The 24,194-nt window shown below is 53.4% G+C and overlaps 1 protein-coding gene and 1 pseudogene across 1 annotated transcript; both read left to right on the top strand.

Annotated features, from left to right (window-relative positions):
- Positions 1 to 290: 290 nt before the first annotated feature.
- Positions 291 to 5,431, top strand: NEURL3 (neuralized E3 ubiquitin protein ligase 3). Its single transcript, XM_008156521.3, has 4 exons — positions 291 to 358; positions 3,178 to 3,669; positions 4,553 to 4,624; positions 5,213 to 5,431. Exons 1-4 carry the CDS (start codon positions 331 to 333, stop codon positions 5,392 to 5,394), a joined length of 774 nt encoding a protein of 257 aa, XP_008154743.2. The 5' UTR covers positions 291 to 330; the 3' UTR covers positions 5,395 to 5,431.
- A 12,420-nt stretch (positions 5,432 to 17,851) lies between these two features.
- LOC114228066 (U1 spliceosomal RNA) lies at positions 17,852 to 18,026 on the top strand (annotated as a pseudogene).
- The last annotated feature ends 6,168 nt before the right edge of the window (positions 18,027 to 24,194 follow it).

Raw genomic sequence — 24,194 nt, 5'->3', positions numbered from 1 at the left:
GGACAACATTCAGCCAGCTGAGCCGCTCCGGCTGGGCTACCTGGGTGATTTTAAAATGACAGATTCTGGCCCCACCCCCGGCGCTGGAACCAGGGCCTCTGGGTCAGTGTGGGCACAGGTACTTGTTAACGTGCCTCAGGCAATTGCAATGCTTCCCTCAAGCTGGCCGGGCAGCCAGGAGACATCGGGAAATTCCCTGGATGTAATAACTCGTGACAGCAACTCTAATTAATCATCAACTTGTAACACGATCCCGGCCCGTAACAAGGGACCAGTGGAGACTTCGGAAACCTGTCTCCCGGCTTCTTCAGACAGCTCCTTCCAGACCCCATGGGGGCCCAGCTCTGCTCCCAGGCTGGTAAGTGGGAGCCCTGTGCTTGGTCCCTGCACAGGGATGCAAGAGGCAGGGAGGCTCTGGGTCCTCCTGGGGGAGCGCGGGACGCAGCGGGGCAGGCAGTGTAAACATCACGCAGGAGCTCCTGAGCCCAGCGGGGCTGAGCGGGTGGCACTCGCTCAGTGAGGCACTGAGCTGTGAGCTTCCTGTCCCTGAGAGAACCCCACAGCCGCCGGTGACTCAGCCCAGCATCCCTATAGTGACCGGATGACCCACACGACCCTTCGGGTCCTATTGTTCAGGAGAAGTCTGGCTGCATGGGGAACGGTGGAGTTTGGGGGGCCTCATGGGAGACAAGAGGTTCCAGCTGTGAAAACTGAGCTGTGGGACCCGCGTCAGGTCACCTCATCTGAAGGCTGAGCCAGTGCCGCTGGCCTGTGGCTCACAGGACGCTTGCAGCACAGCCCTGAGGGTGGTGGGCAGGTGGGCACATCACCAGAGGCCAGGGGGCCGCTGTGTGAGGGGCAGAGATGAGGAACCTGGGCTTTTACTGTGGGGATGTGAGCGCGCCTCTCTGGACACTGCTCCCTCCCAGGCAAAGAGCCCCCCTTTCCCTAGCAGCACTGAGGGCTCACATGGCAGCAGGTGGCACCAGGGCTGGGGCGGGGGGTGGGGAGGAAGAACCAGGCCACCACTGCTGCAGCTGTGGCAACTGTGTTTGGATCCCAGGCACTGAGGGTGCCATGGAGGAGGCAGCACAGGGTGCAGGGACCAGGAGCTGCACCCAGGCTCCCCCAGTTCTGGCTGCAAGATTGCGTCAACCTGCACATCCTCCCCAAGCTCAGTTCCCTCTGAGTGCCTCCCTTTGTGTGTGTGTGTGTGGGGGGGGGGTGTCTCTGATTTGCATCCACATGTGTGTGTGTGTGTGTGTGTGGTGTGTTGGGGGGGGTGTCTCTGATTTGCATCCACGTGTGTGTGTGTGTGTGTGTGTGTGTGTGTGTGAGGGGAGACATCCAAAAGGCCATGGTTCATGTTTCATGACTCAGCTGAGGTAGGTCCCGTTGTCAGTCCTGGAGCAGGTGCACCCGGGCGGGAGGCCAGGGGCCAGGGAGCCTGCAGGCCTGAGGGAGGGGCGCCCACGCCTTCCATGACTGTGAGCCAGCTCCAAACAAGTCCTGTGCCAAGTAGAGGGGGGCCTGGGGGGCTAGGCAGTCTCCGGAGCCCTTGGCCCCCCTCCCAGCAGCACCTCGAAGGGCTGTGAGGTGGTCTGTTCAGGAGCCTGGGCGTGCAGGCCCCTGGCAGCCGGTGGCCTGTCCCTCAGCCTCCCTCCTCTAACCATGTGAGCACAGCCTCCCCTGGGCTGCTGGGGACAGACCTCCAGGGGCCGGGAGGGTGAGCTCTGCAGGCTGTCAGCTTCCTGTCCTGGATGAAGCTGCTTTCCGGGCGGGGACCCCTGTCCTGCCAAGGGACTCATGCAACCGCCGAAGCCACTCCTGGGGCGTTCCTCCTCCTCCCTGCACTGCCTTCAGTCAGCCAGCAACCTGGCTCCCCGCCTTCCCCCTCCCCCACCCCCTCCTGTCCCCACAGTCTCTTCAGCGAGTCAGCCTCATCCAGGGCAGCTGAGCAGGGATGGGGCGGAAACTCCACCCACTGACCCTTCCTGCGGAAAGGGAGCCGCTGCAGCCAGGACAGGCCCGTCTCTGCCCTTACACTCTCCGCCCAAGGAGCCGAGCATGTGGGGTCTCCTGTTCCCCAGCCCAAGGGCCTTTCCCTAGGGGCTGCGCTGGGTGGAGCTGAAGCAAGCCCTCTTTGAACCCCAGCTCTTCCGGATGCTGTGTGCCCACTGTCAGGGGTTGAATGCCACTCACTCCGCTCACCAGCCTGTGCCAGGGCTGCACTTCAGGGATGGGCAGTGACCCAGCCACATGGGGGCGGCAGGGGGCGGGGGGGGGGGTGTCCAACCGCCCAGCTGGGCGTCCACCCCAGCCCAATGCCTGCCCAGGTGGGCACCTAACTGCTCCCATTCAGGTACCTGAGACTCCTCTGGGTGGGGGTCTGACGCAGGTTCAGACGGAACCCACCTTTTTATTTCAGACTCCTTGTCCAGCCCAGAAAGAGAGGGGCCAGGAGGGAGGCAGAGGGGAGGCGGGGAGGGGTGACTCATAGACTGGGGGACCTAAGAGCAGCGGGCAGGACCCCGAGGCCAAGGCCGCTGGAGGTGAGAGGGGGCCGCCCAGGGAGCAGCTCTCCCCTCCTGGCTGCCAGGAGTCAGGTTGGAGGCCCGGTGATGTCAAAGCTCATCCTGGGCCTTGAGGGGTGACCTGGGACCCCTCTCCAGCCTGTGCTCCACCCGAGGGAAGCTGCCCGAACCCCCTGTCCCAGGACGAGGAAGTCACCCTCCCTGGGGCCTGGCCCTCACAAGTGACAGGCAGACAAGGAAACAGCACCAACAGGGGACCCGGCCACAGCCAAGCAGTCAGCCGCCCTCTCAGGCTGCGTCCCGCAGACAGAACGTGGGTGGCGACATGAAGCAAAGCCAGGGGCTCAGGGCGCCTGCGGTGCTCACACCTGCTCTCCCACCAGTGACAGCAGAGCCTAATTTTTAGACCCGCCCTCGGAGGGAACTGAGGCTGGAGGCTTTCCCAGAGGAACTCAGACCCCAGGCAGGCCACGTGGGCTCCCCGCAGCTCTAAGCAGGCCCCTGGGGGCCCCAGGGGTGATGATGCCCCGCGGAGCTGGGGATGGTGGAGGTCGCCCCGAGATGCGTGGCGGGAGGGGCGGTGGCGGGGAGCAGAACCAGCCGGTGCGCCCCGCGGCCCGCACTGACACCGCTGCCCCCGCAGGCGCGGGCGCCCAGGAGCCCCGGGAGACCCTCCGCTTCCACGCTGAGGCCAAGGGCGCGCAGGTGCTGCTGGACCCGACGCGGAGCACCGCGCGCCGGCTCGCCACCTTCCACGACGGCATCGTGTTCAGCCAGCGGCCCGTGCGGCCCGGGGAGCCCGTGGCCCTGCGCGTGCTGGGGCACGAGGGCGGCTGGTGCGGCGGCCTCCGCGTGGGCTTCACGCGCCTGAACCCCGCGCGCGTGCGGGCGCGCAGCCTGCCTCCCTTCATGTGCCCCGACCTGGAGCTGCAGAGCCCGACCTGGGCGGCGGTGCTGCCGGACGGCTGCGCGCTGGCGGGGGACGTGGTCCGCTTCTGGGTGAACCGCCGCGGCCGGCTCTGCGCGCGGGTCAACGCGGGCCCACGGCTGCGGCTGCGCAAGGGGGTGCCCACGGGCGCCCCGCTCTGGGCCGTGATGGACGTGTACGGGACCACCAAGGCCATCGAGCTGCTGGGTGAGACCATCCGCCGGAACCACGCGCCGCCCCAGGGGGAGGGGGCGCTGGGGTGGTGCTCCACCCGCATCCAGAGCCTCCGGGAGACGTTCGTTCATTCACGCATTCATTCACTCACTCACTCATTCATTCATTCATATTCAGTCCGTGTCTCCATCAGCTCCTGCCAGGGTCGGGTATGAAGATGGGAGCTGGGGATAAAGCCCAGGCACAGGAAGGGCCGCCTGTCCCTAAGGATGATAAGATCACACCCCAAACATCAGTGAAAGCGCTGATCACCTTTCACAAAGGGAGACATTTTGGGTGGGGCTTTGCAGTCTGAGTAGGAGTTCACTGGAGAGGAGGGTGGCAAGCCAAGGGAACATAGGAGTGAGGGGTAGAGGTGAGTAAGAGACAGCCTGTGGGGCAAGGGTCAGATGTCAGTGGGTGGGAAACACCACGGTGGCTCTAGCCGCCTGCATGGACGTGGACTTCCGGGGGTGGAGTAGATACAACCAGAAGGAATCTGGGCTTCCCTGGGTGTCGGTCCGCAGTCCCCCCGCAGGGCTTGTCACAGCTGCTGGAGCCTGGCCCCCGGACAGCTGCTCTGGTAGGTGTGGGGCGGGCCCAGCACCCGTGTGCTCCACCAGCGGGTGGGTTTCCAGGCTGAGTGATGCCGAGGGTCTCCTCTCAGGGTAAAGAGGGGGTGTCTGAAGGAAGGGCGGCTTGGGGGAAAGGACCTGCAGCCCACAAATCCCCTGCTGGGTTAAATGGGAAATGGGCCGTTAGATCCCGGGAGCTCTCACACAGCCACCCAGAAAAGAAGGCTTTGGGCGCTGCCTCGGGGCAGGGGATGGAGGCTCCGCTTTTCTCTCCGCAGGCCTGAGTCTCCCTCTCTCCCTAGATCCCTCCGACAGCGCCTTCCCCACAGCCTCGCCCTGGGCCCTCCCACAGGAGACTCCCTCCGACCATGAAGGTGAGTGGTTTCCTGGAGAGCAGGGATTCCCAGGCCTCCAGCCCCGGAGGAGCCGGGGAACCCCAGCCTGGGAGTTCAGGAGTGCCTTCCGAGTGCCATCACGGCTCACAGGCCCAGGGCAAACGCCTGGGCTCTGCCTACTGGCACTAAAAGCAGTGACAGCCCGCCCTGCAGCACAGCGGCAGCGGCACAGGTTACAGGAGCGCGTTTGTGAGCAGATGCCGTTTTGCCCCTGCTTTACAAAGGCAGTGCATGTTCACAGTGAAAGCTTTGCCAAACAGGAATAAACAAATATTAAGGCGTAAAGAAGGAAGTGAAAAATCACCCAGGACTTCCTGGGTGGGTTTCCTCCCTGAGGAATGTTTGTGCTTTGCTTTCTTTTCTTCTAAACTGGAATTTGATATTGACATCTGCACATTATGGTTTTCTTACCCCTTTTTCTCACTTGGTTACAATGTGAGGATTTTCTCACAAGGTAATGTTTTTCCCAATATGACTGCCCGTTCTCTGTGGCTGTAGCATGAGTAGGCTGCCCACCCCCCGACCCCATCGGCCCCCGACCTACGACCTACGTTGTCCCTTCCCCAGCCCCAGCAGGAAAGGAGTGTGCCGTCTGCCTCCACCACGCTGCCAGCACCTGCCTCGTGCCCTGCGGCCACACGCACTTCTGCAGCTACTGCGCCTGGCGGGTCTTCAGGGACACAGCCAAGTGTCCCATGTGTCGCTGGGAGATCCAGGCCGTGGTCCCTGCCTGGGGCCGCCAGCTCTGAGAACTGAAGAGGGCCTCCCGGTGTGAGCGGAGGCTGGGCCTGGCTCTGGACTGTCCCCCGGGGCAGGGGGCGGGAGGGAGGGGGCGCGCAGCTGCCCTCCTTCTGGAGAAAAGTCCGAAAGGCTGGCTGGTAACAAGCACAGCAGAGGGGAGGTGGGGCGGTGGCGCTTGCCTTTCTCCACAGGTTAGGCCGGCGGGACGAGGAGCCCCTGGCCGGAATTCCTCCCTGACGGGAGCCTGGTGTAGACAGTGGCTCCACCGTGTCCAGCGGCTGGTGGTCCCTCTGCTTAGCTCCAGGTTCTTTTGTGCCTGGCGCTTGCCAAGGCTTTTGGCTGGCCACTTGGCACAGCCACAACTGACCTAGCAATCCCTGCACGCGTAAGACCAGGGTTCTTGGCACGCCAGGAAGCCACACGTGTTGATGAGGAGGATCTTGGTTCAGAGACCGTGGCCTGGCCCCCGGTGTGAGAGCTGAGGAAGTTCTTGTAGCTACGGGTGCCTACGGCAGCCCTGCCCGCGGGGGGATTGAGGAGCTGGGCCAGACGCAGGGAGGCATGGGGGGAGTGTTTACATCCCTTGTGGGAGCCGGTGGCCGCCGTGAGTCCTCAGTAAAGTAGGTCAGTGGTTCCCCGCTGCAGCGGCTGTGAGGACCCAGCGAGATCACACGTCTGAAGATGAGTCAGCGCACGAGCGAGCACTGCTGTCATTGTGCTCGGGCCCTTGCTAATTTCCGAGCCATCAAAATAAAGCTCGTCTTCTATGAATATGACTTTGTAGTGAAGGTGCCCCTTTGTTTAGTCAGTGGGAGGAGGTGGCGCTGTGGCTGGTCAGGATGCTTGGATGTTTGGGGACATGCCCTCCTGTCCTGCACAGACACACACTGAGCTTGCAGTGGACCGTGTGCGGGGGTGAGGAGGGGGGCGCTCTGGGCTCTCAGGCCTGTGCACTCTATTCTGCCGAGCATTCGGAGGGGACCATTCTACACTACCAGCCCTGAAGTCACAACCAGGCTTAGCCCTTGCCAGCCTTGATTTGGGGGAGACTGACTAGAAGCTCTGGCTCCCGAATGAAAGGAGAGATTGACCTGGGCCCACGCAGCAGGTGTGTGGAGCAGGGAGCAGGGAGCAGGGAGCTGGGAGCTGGGAGCAGGGAGCAGGGAGCAGGGGGCAGGGGCAGGGAGCAGGGAGCAGGGGGCAGGGGGCATGGAGCAGGGAGCAGGGGGCAGGGAGCAGGGAGCTGGGAGCAGGGAGCAGGTGTGTGGAGCAGGGGGCAGGGGGCAGGGAGCAGGGAGCAGGGAGCTGAGAGCTGGGAGCAGGGAGCAGGGAGCAGGTGTGTGGAGCAGGGAGCAGGGAGCAGGGGGCAGGGAGCAGGGAGCTGGGAGGAGGGAGCAGGGAGCAGGGAGCTGGGAGCTGGGAGCAGGGAGCAGGGGGCAGGGGGCAGGGAGCAGGGAGCAGGGAGCAGGGAGCAGGGAGCTGGGTGGAGGGAGCAGGGAGCTGGGAGCAGGGAGCAGGGGGCAGGGGGCAGGGAGCTGAGAACTGAGAGCTGGGAGCTGGGAGGAGGGAGCAGGGAGCAGGCCTGATGGTCCAGCTCTGTGACTGTGGGAAGCGCCCCAGAAAGACCTGACCTCGGGCATGTGACTTGACCTTTGTGAGCCTCGGGTTCTTCACCTGTAAAGTGGAAATGAGATCACGTTTTGGTGGTAAGTTGGGACGATAATGGGAATGAAACTTGTACCTTAGAGGAAGTACTCACAACATGCAGCTCCCTTCCCTGTACCGGCGGCAGCTGCCAGGGACGCAGCCAAGAGGCCACTGGGCAGGCATCGGGGCCGTGGTGTGTGTCCTGGCAGGCCGGCGGCACCCCATGGCTTTGGAATGATTCCTATGGAGCCTAAAACACGCGTTTTCTTCCTTTTAGTGTCTTTCTTTTTAAACCCAGATACCCCCAGGGCAGCGCATTACTCTAATCCTGTTTGAGTGAATACCTCCTTATTAGTTACCACCTGGAGAAGGCTGGTCTTAGAAATGGCCCCTCACCGGAGGTGGCACTTCTGGGATGGCGAAGTACGACTTCTGCAAATCTATTCTTCCACAGAAGCAACAAAAACATTGGCAAGATATTATACAGGTTATATCTGGATATGAACCAGAGGCCAACAACCATTGAAGAGGGATTATCAGAGAGAACTACTGCACCTTGGTGAGAACAGTGGGGTTTGTGGGGTTTGAACTTGGCCTACTCCCACCCGCTCACCCCAGGTTCAGTAGCCTGGAACCCCAGCAGCCTGTAGCCGGCAGCGGACAGACGGGGCGGGCTCCTCAGAGCGCTCCGTCACTGCTTGACCTGCACGGCAGCTCCCGGAAGAGCTTCACTTTGGGGTGTTGCCATCATTTCACCAAACTTGAAGCTCTCCCCACGGGAAACCCCCTGCCCCCTAGTTGTTATATTCCCACTTAGGGCTCCTTCCATGGGAAAACCCCTATTCTCAGGGCGTTGGCCAAACATAATCAGCTTCAGTTATTCAACATTGCAGGTGCCCAAGACCATGATAACAGTTGGGACAAACAAAGGCACAGCCAGAAATTTAAAAGGGAGATCTGAGGAATGAGCTGTTCACATGGGAGGGTGAGACGCCCTGGGTGTTCCTGGGGTCCCGGAGACTGTGTGCCCCGTCAGGAAAGCCCTGACGGGCTCCGTCTCGGTGTGGCTTCTAGGGCCTTGCGAGCAGGAAGTGAAGGCAGGGCAGAGCTGCTCACTGCCTGGCAGGGAAAGCGTGCCTCACACCGCTCCCCCCCCCCCCCCCCCCCACACACAAACACAGAGCTCTTAGCAAACGGTAGGAGATTTCCTAGCTCAGGGCATTTAAGGAAATCCCTGTCCAATCATTAGCTGACCATTATGCTAACTGAGCCGAGAGATCATTGGCTTCACACTACAGGAAATACATACTTCACAAAATTAGGCCAGGAAAGTCATTAAACAAACAGCAGCAACATCAAACCGAGGCCGGGGGGGGGGGGGGGTCTGCTATTCAGAGTAGCCACATTATATTATCTTAAAAAACAACAACCACTCCCCCCCTCCCCCAAAATGACACCAGGAAAGTATGGCTCATGCACAGGAAAATATTAGTCACTAGAAACTGTCCCTAAAGGAGGCCAAATATTAGGCTTACAAAGACCTCAAACCAACGATTATAAATATGTTCAAAGTACTAAAGAAACCACATCTAAAGAATTAAAGGAAAGTAGGTCATTGGTGGCTCACCAAATAGAGATCATCAATAGAGTGATAGAAATTATAAAAACAACCAAATGGAAATTATGGAGTTGAAAGCACAATGCCTGTAATGAGAAACCACGAGTGGGCCTCAACAGCAGATTTGAGTGCAGGAGAAAGGATCAATGAACTTGAAGATAAGTTAGTAGCGATTATCTAGTCTGAGGAACAGGGGCACAGAGGCCTGTGGACATCATTAGGCGCTCCAGCATACACATGATGGGAAAACCAGGAGGAGAAGAGAGAGAGAAAGGGGAAGAAAAAAAATATATTTGTAGAAGTAAGTTTAGAAAGTTTCCAAATTTGATGAAAAAATATTAATCTCCACATCCAAGAAAATCGACAAACTCCAAAGAGGATACATTCAAAGAAATGCACACTAAGATATAGCACAGTCAAATTGTCAAAAACCAAAGACAAAGAACCTCAATGGCAAACAAAACAACGAAAAAACTCATCACGTACAAGGAATCCTCATAACAGCTGACTTCTTAGCAACAACGACAGAGGTCAGTCCTAGCCGGTTTGGCTCAGTGGATAGAGCATCAGACTGTGGACCAAAGGGTCCCAGGTTCATTTCTGGTTAAGGGCATGTACCTCGATTGCAGGTTCCTTCAAAGCCTGGGCCCTGGTTGGGGTGTGTGCAGAAGGCAACCAATCCATGTGTTTCTCTCATATTGATATTTCTCTGTCTTTCCCTCTCTTTTCCACTTTATAAAAATCAATGGAAAAATATCCTTGGGTGAGGATTAAAAAAATGATAGAGGTCAGAGGGATGATACACTGAAAGTGCTTAGAGATAAAAGACTGTCAAGAATTCAGTATCCACACAGACACTGGGGTGGTGGGGGCTTGTCCTGGGGGGTGGGAGTGGCCAGGGGGGGTCAATCGGGGAAAAAGGAGACATATGTAATACTTCAAACAATTTAAAAAAAGAGAATTCAACAAAAACTACCCTTCAAAAGTGAAAAAAAGCCAGTTGCTCAGTGGTTAGAGTTTTGGCCTGCAGACTGAAGGGTTGTGGGTTCGATTCTGGTCAAGGGCATATTTCTTGGTTGCAGGCTCAATCCCCAGCCCAGGTCAGGGTGTGTGCAGGAGGCAACCAATTGATATGTCTCTCGCACATCAATGTTTCTCTCTGTCTCTACCCTTCTCTTCCATCCTCTGTAAAAGTCAATGGAAAAAATTCGGTGGGGATTAACAAAACAAAACAAAAAAAGTGAAGAAGAAATTATGACATTTTCAGGTCAATAAAAAACATTGCTCATTATGAGCCCAACTGGCCTTTGAGAAATACTAAAGGAATTCCTTCAGATTAAAATGAAAGGATTAATCTTTAACCTTTTCTCCAATTGTATAGATAGGAATCATCTTACAAATGATGGGATAAGAATTAGAATCCTCATTATACCCACACTGACACAATCATTTCTTCTTTTATTCACCAAATTAATTCCAAAAATATTGAGCACCGGGCACTAGAAGTCATCCTAGTATGAGCACAGCCCTGTCTGTGTCCTTGGGAGTCACACCGGGGAATAAGCAATTATAGTACAAATATAGTATCTATACCAAGAGCTTTTCAACTTCTGGTTCAAGACAGCAGACTGAGCCCATATAGTTGTTTCTTTTTACTCCAATTCTCTATAAACTGCTCATACGAGATCTAAATAAATTCATATCCTCCCTAGAAAACAATATAGGGAACACCTAATCACCAAAAACCATTATACAAGATGAAAACCAGATGGATCCGGTTGAAGATGGGAACCCAAAGACCAAAGCTCCACGGAGGAGAGGATGCGGCAAAAGGTGGGGCAGCTCTGGGGGTCCTTCCAGCCCAGAGCTGTGAACTGGGCGGAGGAGAGGACCCATGTATGACTGACCATGAGCGGGTGGGGCATCACAGAATGGAGAGCCAGGAGTGCTCATCTCAGGCAGGACAGTGAGCCGGAGAGGTGTGTTCCCATGGGCAGGAGCAGGGGCTGCGATGTCTGGGTCAGAGAAGCCAGGCAAAGCCCCCGCTCCCGGGGGGAACGGAAGCCTCTATATCCAGAAAGCTTAACCGTTGACTCATCTTGTCCAGCAGCACATCTCACCCATTTCTCATCACTGTGTACAGGTGCAGTGCAGTTCACACCTGCATGTTCTGCTCCTTGTTGCAAGCACGACCCTCAGGCTAATAAGGAATCCCAGTCCCAGTGGAAGCTCACAGACAAGAAAATCCAAGTATTTGAGGAAAGTTAATACCATGGGGAAAAGGCACTCAACAAGAGGAGGAGTTCATACCTGAAAAAGAGAGTTAATAGAGCAGACAGACCTGGGCTTTAGAATAAATATAATTAGATGCAAATAGATTTTGCATAAAAAATATCGAGATACCTTGGAAATGAATAATTTAACCATTGAAATAAAATTAGTCCATTAGATGGAGTGAGAAGCAGAAAGATTACAGCTGAAAAATGAATTCATGCCTGGCTGGTGTGGTTCAGTGGTTGAGCACCGATCTATGAACCAGGAGGAACTGGTTCGATTCCTGGTCAGGGAACATGCCTGTTTTTCAGGCTCAATCCCTAGTAGGAGGCATGTAGGAGGCAGCCAATCAATGGTTCTCTCTCATCATTGATGTTTCTCTCTCTCCCTCTCTGAAATCAATAAAATTATATATTTTAAAAATTCAAGACCTAGAATCAAACAGAATGCACTGCAAAATTCCAAAGACATGACATTTACAATAGGAAAGAGAATAGATATAGAACTTTAAATACCTAAATTCCAGAAGGAGCAGCTAAGGAAAATGGAGCAAAAAGAATAGAGAAAAATTTATATTAAGAAAGATATGACTCTTCAGATTGAAAAAGTCTACCAGCTGCCAAACAGAATATATATTAAAAAAAGGTCATCTTGACATGTACTGAAGAAATTTATTGGGGATAAAGAGACTACCCAAGGAGAAAAACATGGATTGCATACAAATAATCTGAATCACATTGACAGTAGACTTTCCTCAATAATATTGGATGCTGAATATATTCAAAATTGAGGGAGATTTTTAAAAAATTTTACTGAGGTATGATTTCCAGACAGTAAAATGTACAGTTCTTAAGTCTCCATTTTGCTGAGGGATAATTTTGAAATCTATAATTCTACAAGCAGCTACTCACTCATTCAAATGTGGGAGCAAAATGAAATTTTCAGGTATAAAAAGACAGTTTTTTATTCACCTGATGGAAGAACTATTTGAGGAATTGATTCATAAAGAAGAAAAACATGGCTCTAACCAGTTTGCTGCTCAGTGGTTAGAGCATGGGCTCATGGACTGAAGGATGGCAGGCTTGATTCCGGTCATGGGCACTTACCTCAATTGCAGGCTCAATCCCTGGTGCCATTTGGGGTGCGTGTGGGAGGCAACCAATCAATGTGTCTTTCTCACATAGGTACTTCTCTCTCTTTGTTTCTCCCCCTCCCTTCCACTCTCTCTTAAAAAAAAAAAATCAAATAACATAGACTGATGAACAAGAACAGACTCAGAAACAAGGAGGCATGGATCAGACTGTCGGGCCTCAGAGGGAGGGTAGGGGAGGGTGGGGATAAAGGGGAGAGATCAACCAAAGGACTTGTGTGCATGCATATGAGCCTAACCAGTGGTTAAGGACAACAGGGGGGTGGGGGCATGCGTGGGGAGGGGTGTGGGATGGGAATGGGGGGATGAGGACAAATATGTGATACCTTAATCAATAAAGAAATTAGAAAAAAAAAATCAGCCCTGACCGGTTTGGCTCAGTGGATAGAGCATCGGCCTGCAGACTGAAAGGTCCCTGGTTTGATTCCGGTCAAGGGCATGTACCTTGGTCCCGGGTGCCAGAGGGAAGCCGGTGCCAGCAACTGGGGGAAGGAAGGCCTACTCTTGCACAAATTTCATGCATTGGGCCTCTAGTCTTACATAAATCCTTTGATCTAGTTTTTTGTAAACCAAAGTAAAAGTTACCTTAAACTAGGTGCAAGTCATTATTCTTATTCAGGAGGGAATTCATATTGATAGGAGGAATAATATGGTAAGAAAATATATAGTTTCAAATGTTTATACACCCAACAAAATATCCTATCTAATAAAATAGTAATAAGCAAATTGACCATCACTCCAACACATAAGATGGCTGCCCCATGTGGTCAAAGATGATTGCCCTCATGTGATCACAAGATGGCCACCACAAGATGGCCTGCAGGGGAGGGCAGTTGTGGACAATCAGGCCAGCAGGGGAGGGCAGTTGGGAGGGACCAGGCCTACAAGGGAGGGCAGTTGGGGGTGATCAGGCCTGTAGGGGAGGGCAGTTAGGGGTGACCAGGCTGGCAGAGGAGGGCAGTTGGGGGCAACCAGGCCTGTAGGGGAGGACAGTTGGGAAGGACCCAGGCCTGCAGGGGAGGGCTGTTGGGGGGGAGGACCAGGCCAGCAGGGGAAAGCAGTTGGGGATGACCAGGCCTACAGTGGAGGGTAGTTGGGGGGGTCCAGGCCTGCAGGGGAGGGCATTTGGGGGGGGGGAGAACCAGGTCTGCAGGGGGAGGGCAGTTGGGGGGGACCAGGACTGCAGGGGAGGACAGTTGGGGGTGACCAGGCCAGCAGGGGAGGGCAGTTAGGCGTCGATCAGGCTGGCAGGGGAGTGGTTAGGGGGTGATCAGGCTGGCAGGCAGGCAAGCAGTTGGGAGCCAGCAGTCCTTGATTGTGAGAGGGATCCCAGATTGGAGAGGGTGCAGGCTGGGCTGAGGGACATCCCCCCCGCATCCTGTGCACAAATTTTGTGCACCGGGCCTCTAGTCTTTCTAATAAAAAGCAAAAAGTGATATGAATAAAAGATGAAATTTTAAAAAGGCACATAGTGGTACACTTTAACATCTCTCAGAAACTGAGAGATCAAGAAGACAAAAATTGCCCTAATCAGTTTGGCTCAGTGGATAGAGTGTCGGCCTGCAGACTCAAGGTTCAATTCCGGTCAAGGGCATGTACCTTGGTTGCGGGCACATCCCCAGTAGGGGGTGTGCAGGAGGCAGCTGATCGATGTTTCTCTCTCATCAATGTTTCTAACTCTCTATCCCTCTCCCTTCCTCTCTGTAAAAAAATCAATAAAATATATTTTAAATAAGACAAAAATTTAGTAAGGCTATAAATGATCTAAAGAGTGCAATTAATCTTTATCTAGCAAATGTACACAATATGTCACTCTTCAAACCAAAGAACATATATTCTTTCCAAATATATCAAACATTCATTAAAATGTCTTGTGTTACACCACAGATTTTAAAAATAAAATAGCCCAGGTCAACATTGCTCAGTGGTTAGAACAAGGTGGAAACTGTCTGGCCTGCGAGCCCTATAAGGGCCATGAAAGCATCTGATCTGGCCTTGCCAAGGCCTTAGGGGTGAGTTAATTAAATGTTTGACCAAACACAGGAGGCTAATTTTTAAGTTAATAATTTTGTATGGCCAGCAAATGATGTTATAAATATCCAAATGGTTCTTGGCAGTAAAAAGGTTCCCCACCCCTGGGTTAGAGTGTCGGCCTGTGCACTGGAGGGTCTTGAGTTCGATTCTGGTCAAGGGCATGTACCTGGGTTGCCAGTTTGATCCTCACCCCAATATATGGGGGGCATATGTGGGAGGCAACCAATCAATGTGTGCCTCTCACATCAATGCTTCTCTCTCTTTCTCTCCTCTCTTTCTCTCTCCCCCTCCCTCTTCCTCTCTGTAATAAATAAAAATATATTTTTAAAAATAAAATCGCATGAGCTATACTCACTGAATACAATGCAATATAGAATTAATATACCAACAAAAAGGGAGAGATTTAGCAAGAGAATATAATGTGTACCAATACATTACACCATAAATGTGAAAATCTGGATAAAATGGATGATTTACTTGGAAAATATATAATTTATCCAAATTGACTCAAAAAGTAGAAAAACTTCATATTTCAATAATTCTAGAAGATATTTAAAAAATAGTCAATTCCCTAAAAAGTTTATGAGATTAATGTCCAAAAATTAATAGCCTTTGGTTAATAATAGCAATAACAAATATATAAAAACTAGAGGCCCATTGCATGAAAATTCATGCACTGGAGGGGGGGTCCCTCAGCCCAGCCTGCCCCCTCTCACAGTCCAGGAGCCCTCAGGGGCGGGAGGCAACCTGGCAATCAGGGGAAGGAGATGCCCCATCACACCTCTACTGCTGCCACTGCCAGCAGTGCAAGCCTTGGCCGGCCCTGGTTACCTGAGCCTTGGGTGGCCCTGGGCGGCTGGGCAGCTGCCATCCAAGGCTTGCCTGTGCCTCGGGCTGGCCATGGGTGGCTGGGCAACCAACATCTGAGGCTTGCCTGCACCTCAGGCTGGCCCTGGGCAGCTGGGAGGCTGAGGAGACTGGGGGGTTCCAGAGGCAGGTGTGTGGCGCAGCCGGATCCGCCTGGAGGCGAGCCTGGCCGTGCCTCATGCCTGCCATCCTAGCAGGGCTGAGGGGACTGGGCACCACCATCTTGTGGCTGTGGGTGCTGCCATCTTTGAGGGTGTGACAGTCAATTAGCATATTCCCTCCTTATTGGCTGTGGGTGCCACCATCTTTGTGAGGGCATGATGGTCAACTAGCATATTCCCTCTTTATTAGATAGGATAAGCAAGAAGATTAAATTAGCAATGACAATAACCCTTATGAAATACCTGAAAATAAATGTAATAAAATATTCAAATCACTATGAAATAATATTAAAAAGACCAAAAATAAAACATTTATATATTATGTTCATACCAGTCTCAATATGGTAAAGATAGCACTTCTTAGCTAAATTCCATATTTAAAAATTCAGTACAGTCTCAATCTAAAGCTCAATGGGGTTTTCCATGGATCTTAGGGATCTGTTTAAAAAATTAGTATAAATATTGTCCTAGCTGGTTTGACTTAATGGATAGAGCATCAGCCTGCAGACTGAAGGGTCCCAGATTCAATCCCAGTCAAGGGCATGTACCTCGATTGCAGGCTCGATTCCTGGCCCTGGTTGGGGCAAATGCAGGAGGCAACTAATCAATGTGTCTCTCCCACATTGATATTTCTCTCTCTGTCTTTCCCCCTCCCTTCTACTCTCTCTAAAAATCAATGGAAAAGTATCCTTGAGTGAGGATTAACAAAAAGAATTAGTATAAATGTTTAAATGTACAAAATAGCCAAGACAATTTTGAAATGAGACTAATCCTATATAATAAAAGCCTAATATGCAAATTGACTGAATGGCAGAATGACTGGGCGCTGTGACATGCACTGACCACCAGGGGGCATACACTCAACTCAGGAGCTTCCCCCTGGTGGTCAGTGCACTCCCACAGGGGGAGCGCCGCTCAGCCAGAAGCCGGGCTCACAGCTGGCGAGCACAGCAGCGGTGGCGGGAGCCTCTCCTGCCTCAGAGGCAGCACTAAGGATGTCCGTCAGTTGGACATCCCCCGAGGGCTCCTGGACTGCGAGAGGGTGCAGGCGAGGCTGAGGGACCACCCCCACGTGCATGAATTTCATGAACCAGGCCTCTAGTATATTATAAAGCAATAGCAATTTAAGCAATACTTTGATTTCTGTGGATTTGTTCAGGGAAGACAAATCAACGGATTAGAAACATGTAGTTTCCCCTAAAAAGAACTGTCAATTCAGAATTCGATGTCCAGAGGATTGACCCTTCAGGAATGAAGAGGAAGTCAAGATCTCCCACGGAGGAAAACTGAGAGAATTGTCACCAGCAAACCTAAAGTAGTGGCCAAAGGAGGTTCTCCAAGCAAAAAAGCAATAGCAAAAGAGGAAACTTGGAGCATCGGACGGAAATAAAGAACGAGGGCAAGACTACAAGTCTGGTTTAGAACAGGACAATGGAGCGTGCCGTGAGCGGGGGTGTGGGCAGTGTGCACGGTCTCCACTCCTATCGGCTCATTGACATATAGTGTCCCAGTGCCCGTGCCACAGTGCCTTTTGGATCCGAAAGGTACCAGTACTCAGCAAGATTCCAAGTGAGGACAAGTTTCCGGGAAGCAGCTGCCCAGCCTGGGACTACGTTCTAAACCTTCTCCAGAGAACGTGAGAGAAAGGACATGTGCTATTTCTGGGCCAAGGCTCCACCTTTCTTCCGCCACCTGCTTCCTGGATGCAGAGGATGCTGAGATTCTAGGGGACACTTGACACCTAAGAGAGAAGGTGATGCTGACTAGGAACTGGGGCTCTGGACTGTGATGTGCCTGAGAAACCAGCCTTTATTGTGCCAAGACACTGAAATTGTGGGGTGTATTTTTTGCTGCAGCTTGAGTTTCCTTTGACTTGATGTCTTCGCAGAATTATATGACTTTTCCACTTAATAGCTAATATTTAAATCTCAAATTATTTTTATATAATTTGCTGAGCAAATGTCTAATATGAGTCTCTTGATGCAATTTATTTTACTTAAATAGTAGCATGATTTTTGTGATTATGTCATGTACTTGAGCATATGTGCTACAGTTGATTGTTCGAGGTATTTTGTGACAGACACTGGAGGAACACAGAGATGCCGAGATGCGGGACCCAGAGCAGCTCGCCGGCGGTGAATTAACTCTCCAGGTCTGCAATAAACAATGGCCTCCGATAAGACCGCATCACAGAACATGGGAAAGAAGCAGAATGGAAAGAGTAGAAACGTCGGCGAGGCGGAGCCTGAAGAATTTGTAGTGGAAAACGTGTTGGACCAATGGGTGACGAATGGGAAGGTGCATTTCCTGAACTGGAGGGAGTCACAGATGCTGACGATACGTGGGATCCTGGAGAAAATTTAGGTTGTCCAGAGTTAATTGAAGCATTTCTTAATTCTCAAAAAGCTGGTAAAGAAAAAGATGGTACAAAAAGAAAGTATTTATCTGCAGGAAGTAGATGCGTGGAGGCAAGGAGCTGGGGAGAGGGAGCAATGGGAGTGATAACTGAGGGGTGTGGGGTTTCTTTTTGGGGTGAGAAAAATGCTCTAAAATTGATAGTGCTGAGAGTCACACAACTAAAAACCACTGAACTGCACACTTCAATTTATTATTACTTTTTTGAACTGCACATTTTAAAGGAGTAGATACTGTGTATGTAAATTTTATCCTAATTTTTAAATAATGTAAAAAAAATAGACTAAAGTACTGCTGAGGTAGCTGCCTGGCAGGGGAGAGGCCATGGTCAGAAGGTGGTGTCCCAGGGCGCGGCTTGGCCCTTGCACTCCAGATGTGCTGACTCCTGTGGTTTCCCCATGGGAAACGCGACTGCGTAATTTGTGGTAGTGGGTGGGCGGGGGGGTGGGGGGAGACTGCGTTTGTGCTCTCCCCTGAGAAAGAAAAAAAGAAATGCCACCGGGAGAAAAAGAGGAAGGAAGTCTTAGCCCTGGGAGCAGGAAGAGTGAGGAGGAAGTGACATTTGAACTGGTCTTACAGATCCCATGGCTGTTTGGGGAGAGGAGGGAAAATTGGGTACTCTGCAGAGTGGGCGTGGCACACGCTAAGAGGGACGAGGCAGGTGTTAGGGAACCAGGAGGAGGTCACCGTGGCTGGAGCAGGAGCAGGAGGCCGAGGAGGAGCCCACAGGGAAGGTGGCTGGCCGCAGGCCAATCTGTCAGGAGGCCATGGGTCAGGCCCGTCCAAGGGACAGTGGGCGGCTGCTAGGTTTCACTTTCCTAGAAGTCCGAGATTTAGAGGTTGAGGAGATGAGGTCACTGGAGCAAAGCATACAGAGGGCGTGTGCAATGAATCACTAACAGGACGATCCTATGCTGAGTGAAAGGAAAGCAAAAGTGTACAGCGGACTGTCAGCAGGAGGCCGCCTGGGCAGGTCCAGGACACACAGCGGGGCTTTCCTGGAAGAAATCCCCTTGTCCAGGTGACTTGCAGAGCTGGCTTCCTGTTCGCCAACTGGGGTGTGGGGAATAACACGCCCGCCCCAGGGGACCAGGGTCACTGTGCCTGCTGTCATCCCCCCGCCCCCACCCACACACACACACACACACACACACACACACGCTCACACACACACACACACGCTCACACACACACACACACACACACACACGCTCACACACGGTCCAGATGCTGTCTCCAGAGGCCTCCACAGCGCTATCGCCTGCTGAGAGCCTCCAGCCCCTGCTCTACAGGCAGAGGCCTCCCGCTGGTAAGCTGTTCAGGAAATGCCACTCAGAGTTCACAGCCGAGGAAGGGGACGGGGAGGGAGGATACGGTTTCTGAGCCCAGAAGCCGGGTGCAGAGAAGGAGGCGCTGTCCCACCCGCCAGGGACCTGGTCCTCTGCCAGCTCGCCTGCTCCCCGACTCCCTCCTTTGAAGGAGGAGGAGGGAGGGTCCCCTTGTGCACCTGGAGGTGTTGCTTCTGTCCTGTGGTATAGCCCACCCTCACCCTGGCTCAGATCTGCATGGAGTGGGTGGGCCACGGCCGGTGGTAACAGTTCCATTTCATAACCAGGAAAACTGAGGCCCAGAGACTGTGTCTGACTTACCCAAGGCCATTCAGCAGCCCACGGTGTTGCCCGACTAGATCCCGACTCTGCTGCCTCAGGCTGTTCCATTTGTGGTTTGATGTGTATACAGATCACCGGATAGATAACACCTCTTCCCATCCCCCCACAGTTCCCAACAAAAGGAGCCAAATTCCCAGGCCCCTCCTGCCCCCCCCCCCCCGCCCCGCCATCTTTCTGGCTTCGTCTCCAGAACCCGCCTGACGCCCTCTGCTCCCCGGTCCTGCCGGCCCCAGAGAGGATCCACCACGTTTTGCCCTCACCTGTCCCACCGAAGTGTGTGTGGCCCTGGGGTTGGCTCCCCAGGAGCCCTGAGCTCCCTGACAGGGAGAGGCCTGGGGCTGGCCTCTTGCCGCAGCCTCCGAGGAATTTCATCGGCTGTGGATGCAGCCAGCAGGGCAGGATGGGGAGGAGCCAGTTGAGATAAATGGGAAACGACCCACGTGCCTGGGGCTGCTCCAGAAAGGCCCTGCCAGCAGAGGTGGTCTGACCTGGTGGGGGGCACCCAATGCCGTGTACAGATCACACGTCATACAAGGGCACACCTGAACCCTATATGGTCCTGTTAACCATTGTCACCCAACACGTCTACTTTAAAAAAGAGAAAGAACCGGCCTGCTGCAGCCTGTGCTGTGGGCGATGGACGCCGTGGGCGATGGGGGTGGGGGACATTCCTGCATGTGCCGGTGCTGGGACTTGAGGCCACATCAGCCAGCCAGTCCCTCCTCCGAGCCATCCTGCAGGCTCCCTTTCTTCCCCTCCCTCTCATCTCGGGGGTCCTCACGTGGTCCTCCCTCTGTGTCTGAGTCCTAATCTCCTCTTGTAAGGACCCAGTCAGACTAGATCAGTGCCCACCCAGGTGACCTCATTTTACCTTAATCACCTCTTTAGGGGCCCATCCCCAAACACAGTCACAGCTATATATATAAAAGGCTAATACGCAAAGGGTCCCCTCAGGAGTTTGACCAGGAGACAGGGAGTTGGATCTCTCACTGTGACAGGCACTGACCACCAGGGGGCGGCGAGGAACAAAGGAAGGCCCCAGCTGGCAGCCGGAAGGCCCTGATCAGCCCTGATTGCCGCCCAGGCCTAGGGACCCTACCCATGCATGAATTTCGTGCACCGGGCCTCTAGTCCTTGCCCAGCTGTCCCAAGGCCCAAGCTCACTCCCCCACTCCTGCCTGCGCCTGTGCCTGCCATGAAGGCTCCTGGCTTCTAACCCAGACAGATGGTCACACCCACCCATCTGGGCCCCTGGGGATCTCTGATGCCAGATTCAAGCAGGGAAGGATCTCCAGTGTAAGAGACCAGCTGAGCCCTGCCTGGTGTCCACCCACCCACACTCACCTGAAACTCGGGCACCTGGGCACCCTGAAGGCTGGAAGTAGGGCAGACAGCATTGGCCCCACCACAGCCCATCACGGGGGGCCAGTCACCAGCAGCCAAAGGTGTGCAGTGCTATTGGGGCCCTTGGGTACTCCCCGCATTTCAAACCTGCTCGTTAGAGACCTGGGCATCTGGCCAGGGTGCCTCTGTGTGGGGAAAGCCGGAAGGCCACAGAGAGCACAGCCTTCTCCTCACAGAGACCCTCCTGCCCTGCAGCAGGCCTGGGGGGCACCTTCAATAGCGGGTGCTTGCCTCAAGATGAGTGCATTTCCACCCAAGGGGGCTGAGAGGGGGACTGGAAGAGAAACCCCCGCCCCCCCCTCCCGCCTCCGTTCTGTGTGCTTCTGGACCGCTCAGACGGTGATGAGAGGAGGTCGAGGCAGGGCCAGAGGAGAACGAGGAAGGGCAGGTCTCAGGTCAGTGACCGCCAGGGCAGGTGTTTTCCTTTCTCTCACTGGGCTCCCTCCCCGCCCCACCCTCATCACAGGAGTCAAAGTCCTTCCTATGCCTGGCATTCCTCCTTGGCAGCCTCCTTCTGCAATAAAGCAGCCCAGAGCCATCTCCTAGCCATGTCACCAGAAACCCCTGGATGCGGGCACTCACCAGCCTGCCCGGGTACCCTGGTAAATGCCAGAGGGACTCTTCCCAGAGGCATAGGGGAGCTGTGTGCTCTATGATGCGATTTCCTTCAGATCCCTGCAGCATACCCTACATACTTACAGGGCCTACTGTGCGCTCCTGTGGTCCTTGCCCTCGGGCTAAGCTGAGGCCAGCACTCTGGCCGTGGAAGAAATGTCCTCAGGGGGTGGGGCCCAGAGCGCAGGAGGGTGACGCGCTGGCTTCTCAGAGCCTATGCGCCCACTGGCCATTCGATAAAGTTATTAAAGCCACTGCTGTGTGTGTGTGTGACTGACGGTGGGGCTGGAGCTCGGGAGACTAGCCAGGGAACCACGTGGTGAAGCAGGAACCGTGCCAGAAGCTGCTCTAGAAGGCAGGCCAAGCTGCCAGGCCGGAAGCCGGGGCTCAGAGGAAGGGGAGCAGCATGGGGTGCTGAGCCCTCAGAGCATGAGAAGGAAACGAGTGAAAGGTACAAAGATGGTGGTTCCGATGTCCCGGAGGAAGGTACTCCGAGGACAGGTGACTTGCTCAAGGTTGCAAGGCTCAGCAGGGCTCCGTGAAACAGAAAGTCTGCACCCGCAGCCCCCACCCCCGCCTCCTTAGTCCAACCGTCCACCTAATGGGCTTAATCCACAGTAACAATACAACCAACATTCCCCGCGCACCTACTGTGAGCCAGACACCGAGTCAGCTGTGTCCGCAGTCCCCGGGGGTGCGTGCCGTTATTAGTTCCCTCTGCTGCAGCTGCGAACGCGAGGTCTGTGAGGAGCGTGTCCTAGGTTACACGGCCCGGAGGGGCAGGTCTGGGACAGTTAGCCAGGTCACCTTGCTCATGTTACTTAGCCTCTCTGAGGCCCAGTGTCCTCGCTTGGAAAGAAAGATTACAACAGTGTCTACATCCTGGGGATGTTGGAGGGACTGTGAGTTATGCATGTGAAAACCCGAAGCACAGGCATAGAATCGAGCCAGACCAGCATTAGCTTCTGTTAGCTGCTCCACAGGCTCCTTTCTGAATCTGGAACACTGAGTCCCTGAGGCCTTGAAACTGAACCAGGAGGCGCGGCTGGTGATTGAGACCCTCCTGGAGGCTCCTGTGACCCCGGCACTGCTTGTTTGCACCTGGGGTCACATCCTGGCTTCCAATCAGCCAGTGGAGACCTTCGCGCTTCCAAGATGGAGTGACAAGAACCAGATTACCCTCCTGGCTGGAACAACTGAAAAAACCCACACAGACGCCCTAGGACAGTGGTCGGCAAACTCATTAGTCAACAGAGCCAAATATCAACAGTACAGCGATTGAAATTTCTTTTGAGAGCCAAATTTTTTAAACTTAAACTATATAGGTAGGTACATTGTTATTAACTTAATTAGGGTACTCCTAAGCTGGCCTTTGCTAAAAACTCAAGGGGCCAAAGAGCCGTATGTGGCTCGCGAGCCGCAGTTTGCTGACCACTGTCCTAGCCGGTTTGGCTCAGTGGATAGAGCACTGACCTGTGGACCGAAGGGTCCCGGGTTTGATTCCAGTCAAGGGCATGTACCTGGGTTGTAGAGAGCACCTGGGAAGGCACAGGGGCATTTCTTTAATTATTGTCAGCTGAATCGAGTGGCGTTGGCAAAGCCATGTCCTGGAAACATGCTTTGCCAGAGGCAGGAGTGTTGTCAGCTTGACCTTCAGCCCAGGTGCCAGGGGGTGGGTTTTGTTATTTAAATCAAGCCAAGCACCAGGAATGAATAGGACCCAAGAATGCACATAATCTCCTTTGTCTTGACTTTTAGTAAAACTTCCTGGTATTTGGGGTATAAAATAAACACACTGTATCGGCTCTGGGTCACTGTCCATGTCATAGGACAGTGGTCCCACCCGGCCCCAGCTTTTTCCTTCTATCTCTGTGTCTGTCTCTTTCATTTTCTCAATCCCCAGCCGCCCCTACTCAGGAACCGGACCACTCTCTAGCCATGCTGGACGCGGAAAAGGGAGAAATATTTACACTCGGTTACATGCTCCTCCCCGGCCTGAGCCCTGGTCTGGGTGCGTGCAGGAGGCAACTAATCCATGTGTTTCCCTCACATCAATGTTTCTCTCTGTCTTTCCTTCTCTCTTCCACTCTCTCTAAAAGATCAATGGAAAAATATCCTCAGGTGAGGATTAACTGAAAGAAAAAAAACTCACCCACCCAGACAAAGTATATAAACAATGATTTTTAAGATGCTGGGCAGCGACAATAAAATAATCCCTGAGAAATGGGAAAGAAAAGATATGAGCCAGGAGATGGCAGGCCTTAGACCAGTAATGGGCAACCTTTTGAGCTTGGTGTGTCAAACTTCGCCAAAAAACTGAGCATAACTCGGGTAGTGTGTCACTTTGAGGAAAAAACATTATTTCGCAAATGTTTCATATTCAGGAGCAGCAAATGTTTCATCCTCGGCATGCGGCCGCCTCAGCGACCGCGTGTCATCAGAAATGGCTACGTGTGTCAGTGCTGACACGCGTGTCATAGGTTCGCCATCACTGCCTTAGACCAATCTGCAATCACATGTCCAATCAAGGACCTGAGTCCAGAAGAGAAACTCAGCATCTCAGCAATGAGTATCAACAACCCAAGCTTTAAAAATGAGCAAAAGATTTGGAAATTTCACCCAAAAAGATACAGGGATGCCAAGCAAACACATGAAAAGATGCTCAATACCATTAGTCATGAGAGATACAAAAGAAAACCACAATGAGGGCATAATAGAGTGATGGAACGTCTAAAAGTAAAAGGACAGATATACTGAGTGTCGGTGAGGATGTGGGGAGCTGGACCGCTCACAGACTGCTGGTGAGAATATAAAATGTGCATCCACTTTGGAAAACAGTTTGGCAGTTACTTAAGTTAGACATACTCCTACCACATGACCTGTTTCCTTAAGAAGGAAAGCAGACACCCACGCAGACTTGTCCAGGGATGTTCAGAGCAGCTTTACTTGTAAT

The sequence above is a fragment of the Eptesicus fuscus genome, chromosome 16 (genome assembly GCF_027574615.1).
Source record: "Eptesicus fuscus isolate TK198812 chromosome 16, DD_ASM_mEF_20220401, whole genome shotgun sequence".
NCBI classification, from domain to species: domain Eukaryota; kingdom Metazoa; phylum Chordata; class Mammalia; order Chiroptera; family Vespertilionidae; genus Eptesicus; species Eptesicus fuscus.
The sequence above is the reverse complement of the archived record's forward strand: the minus strand, read 5'-3'. Positions and strand labels throughout refer to the sequence as shown.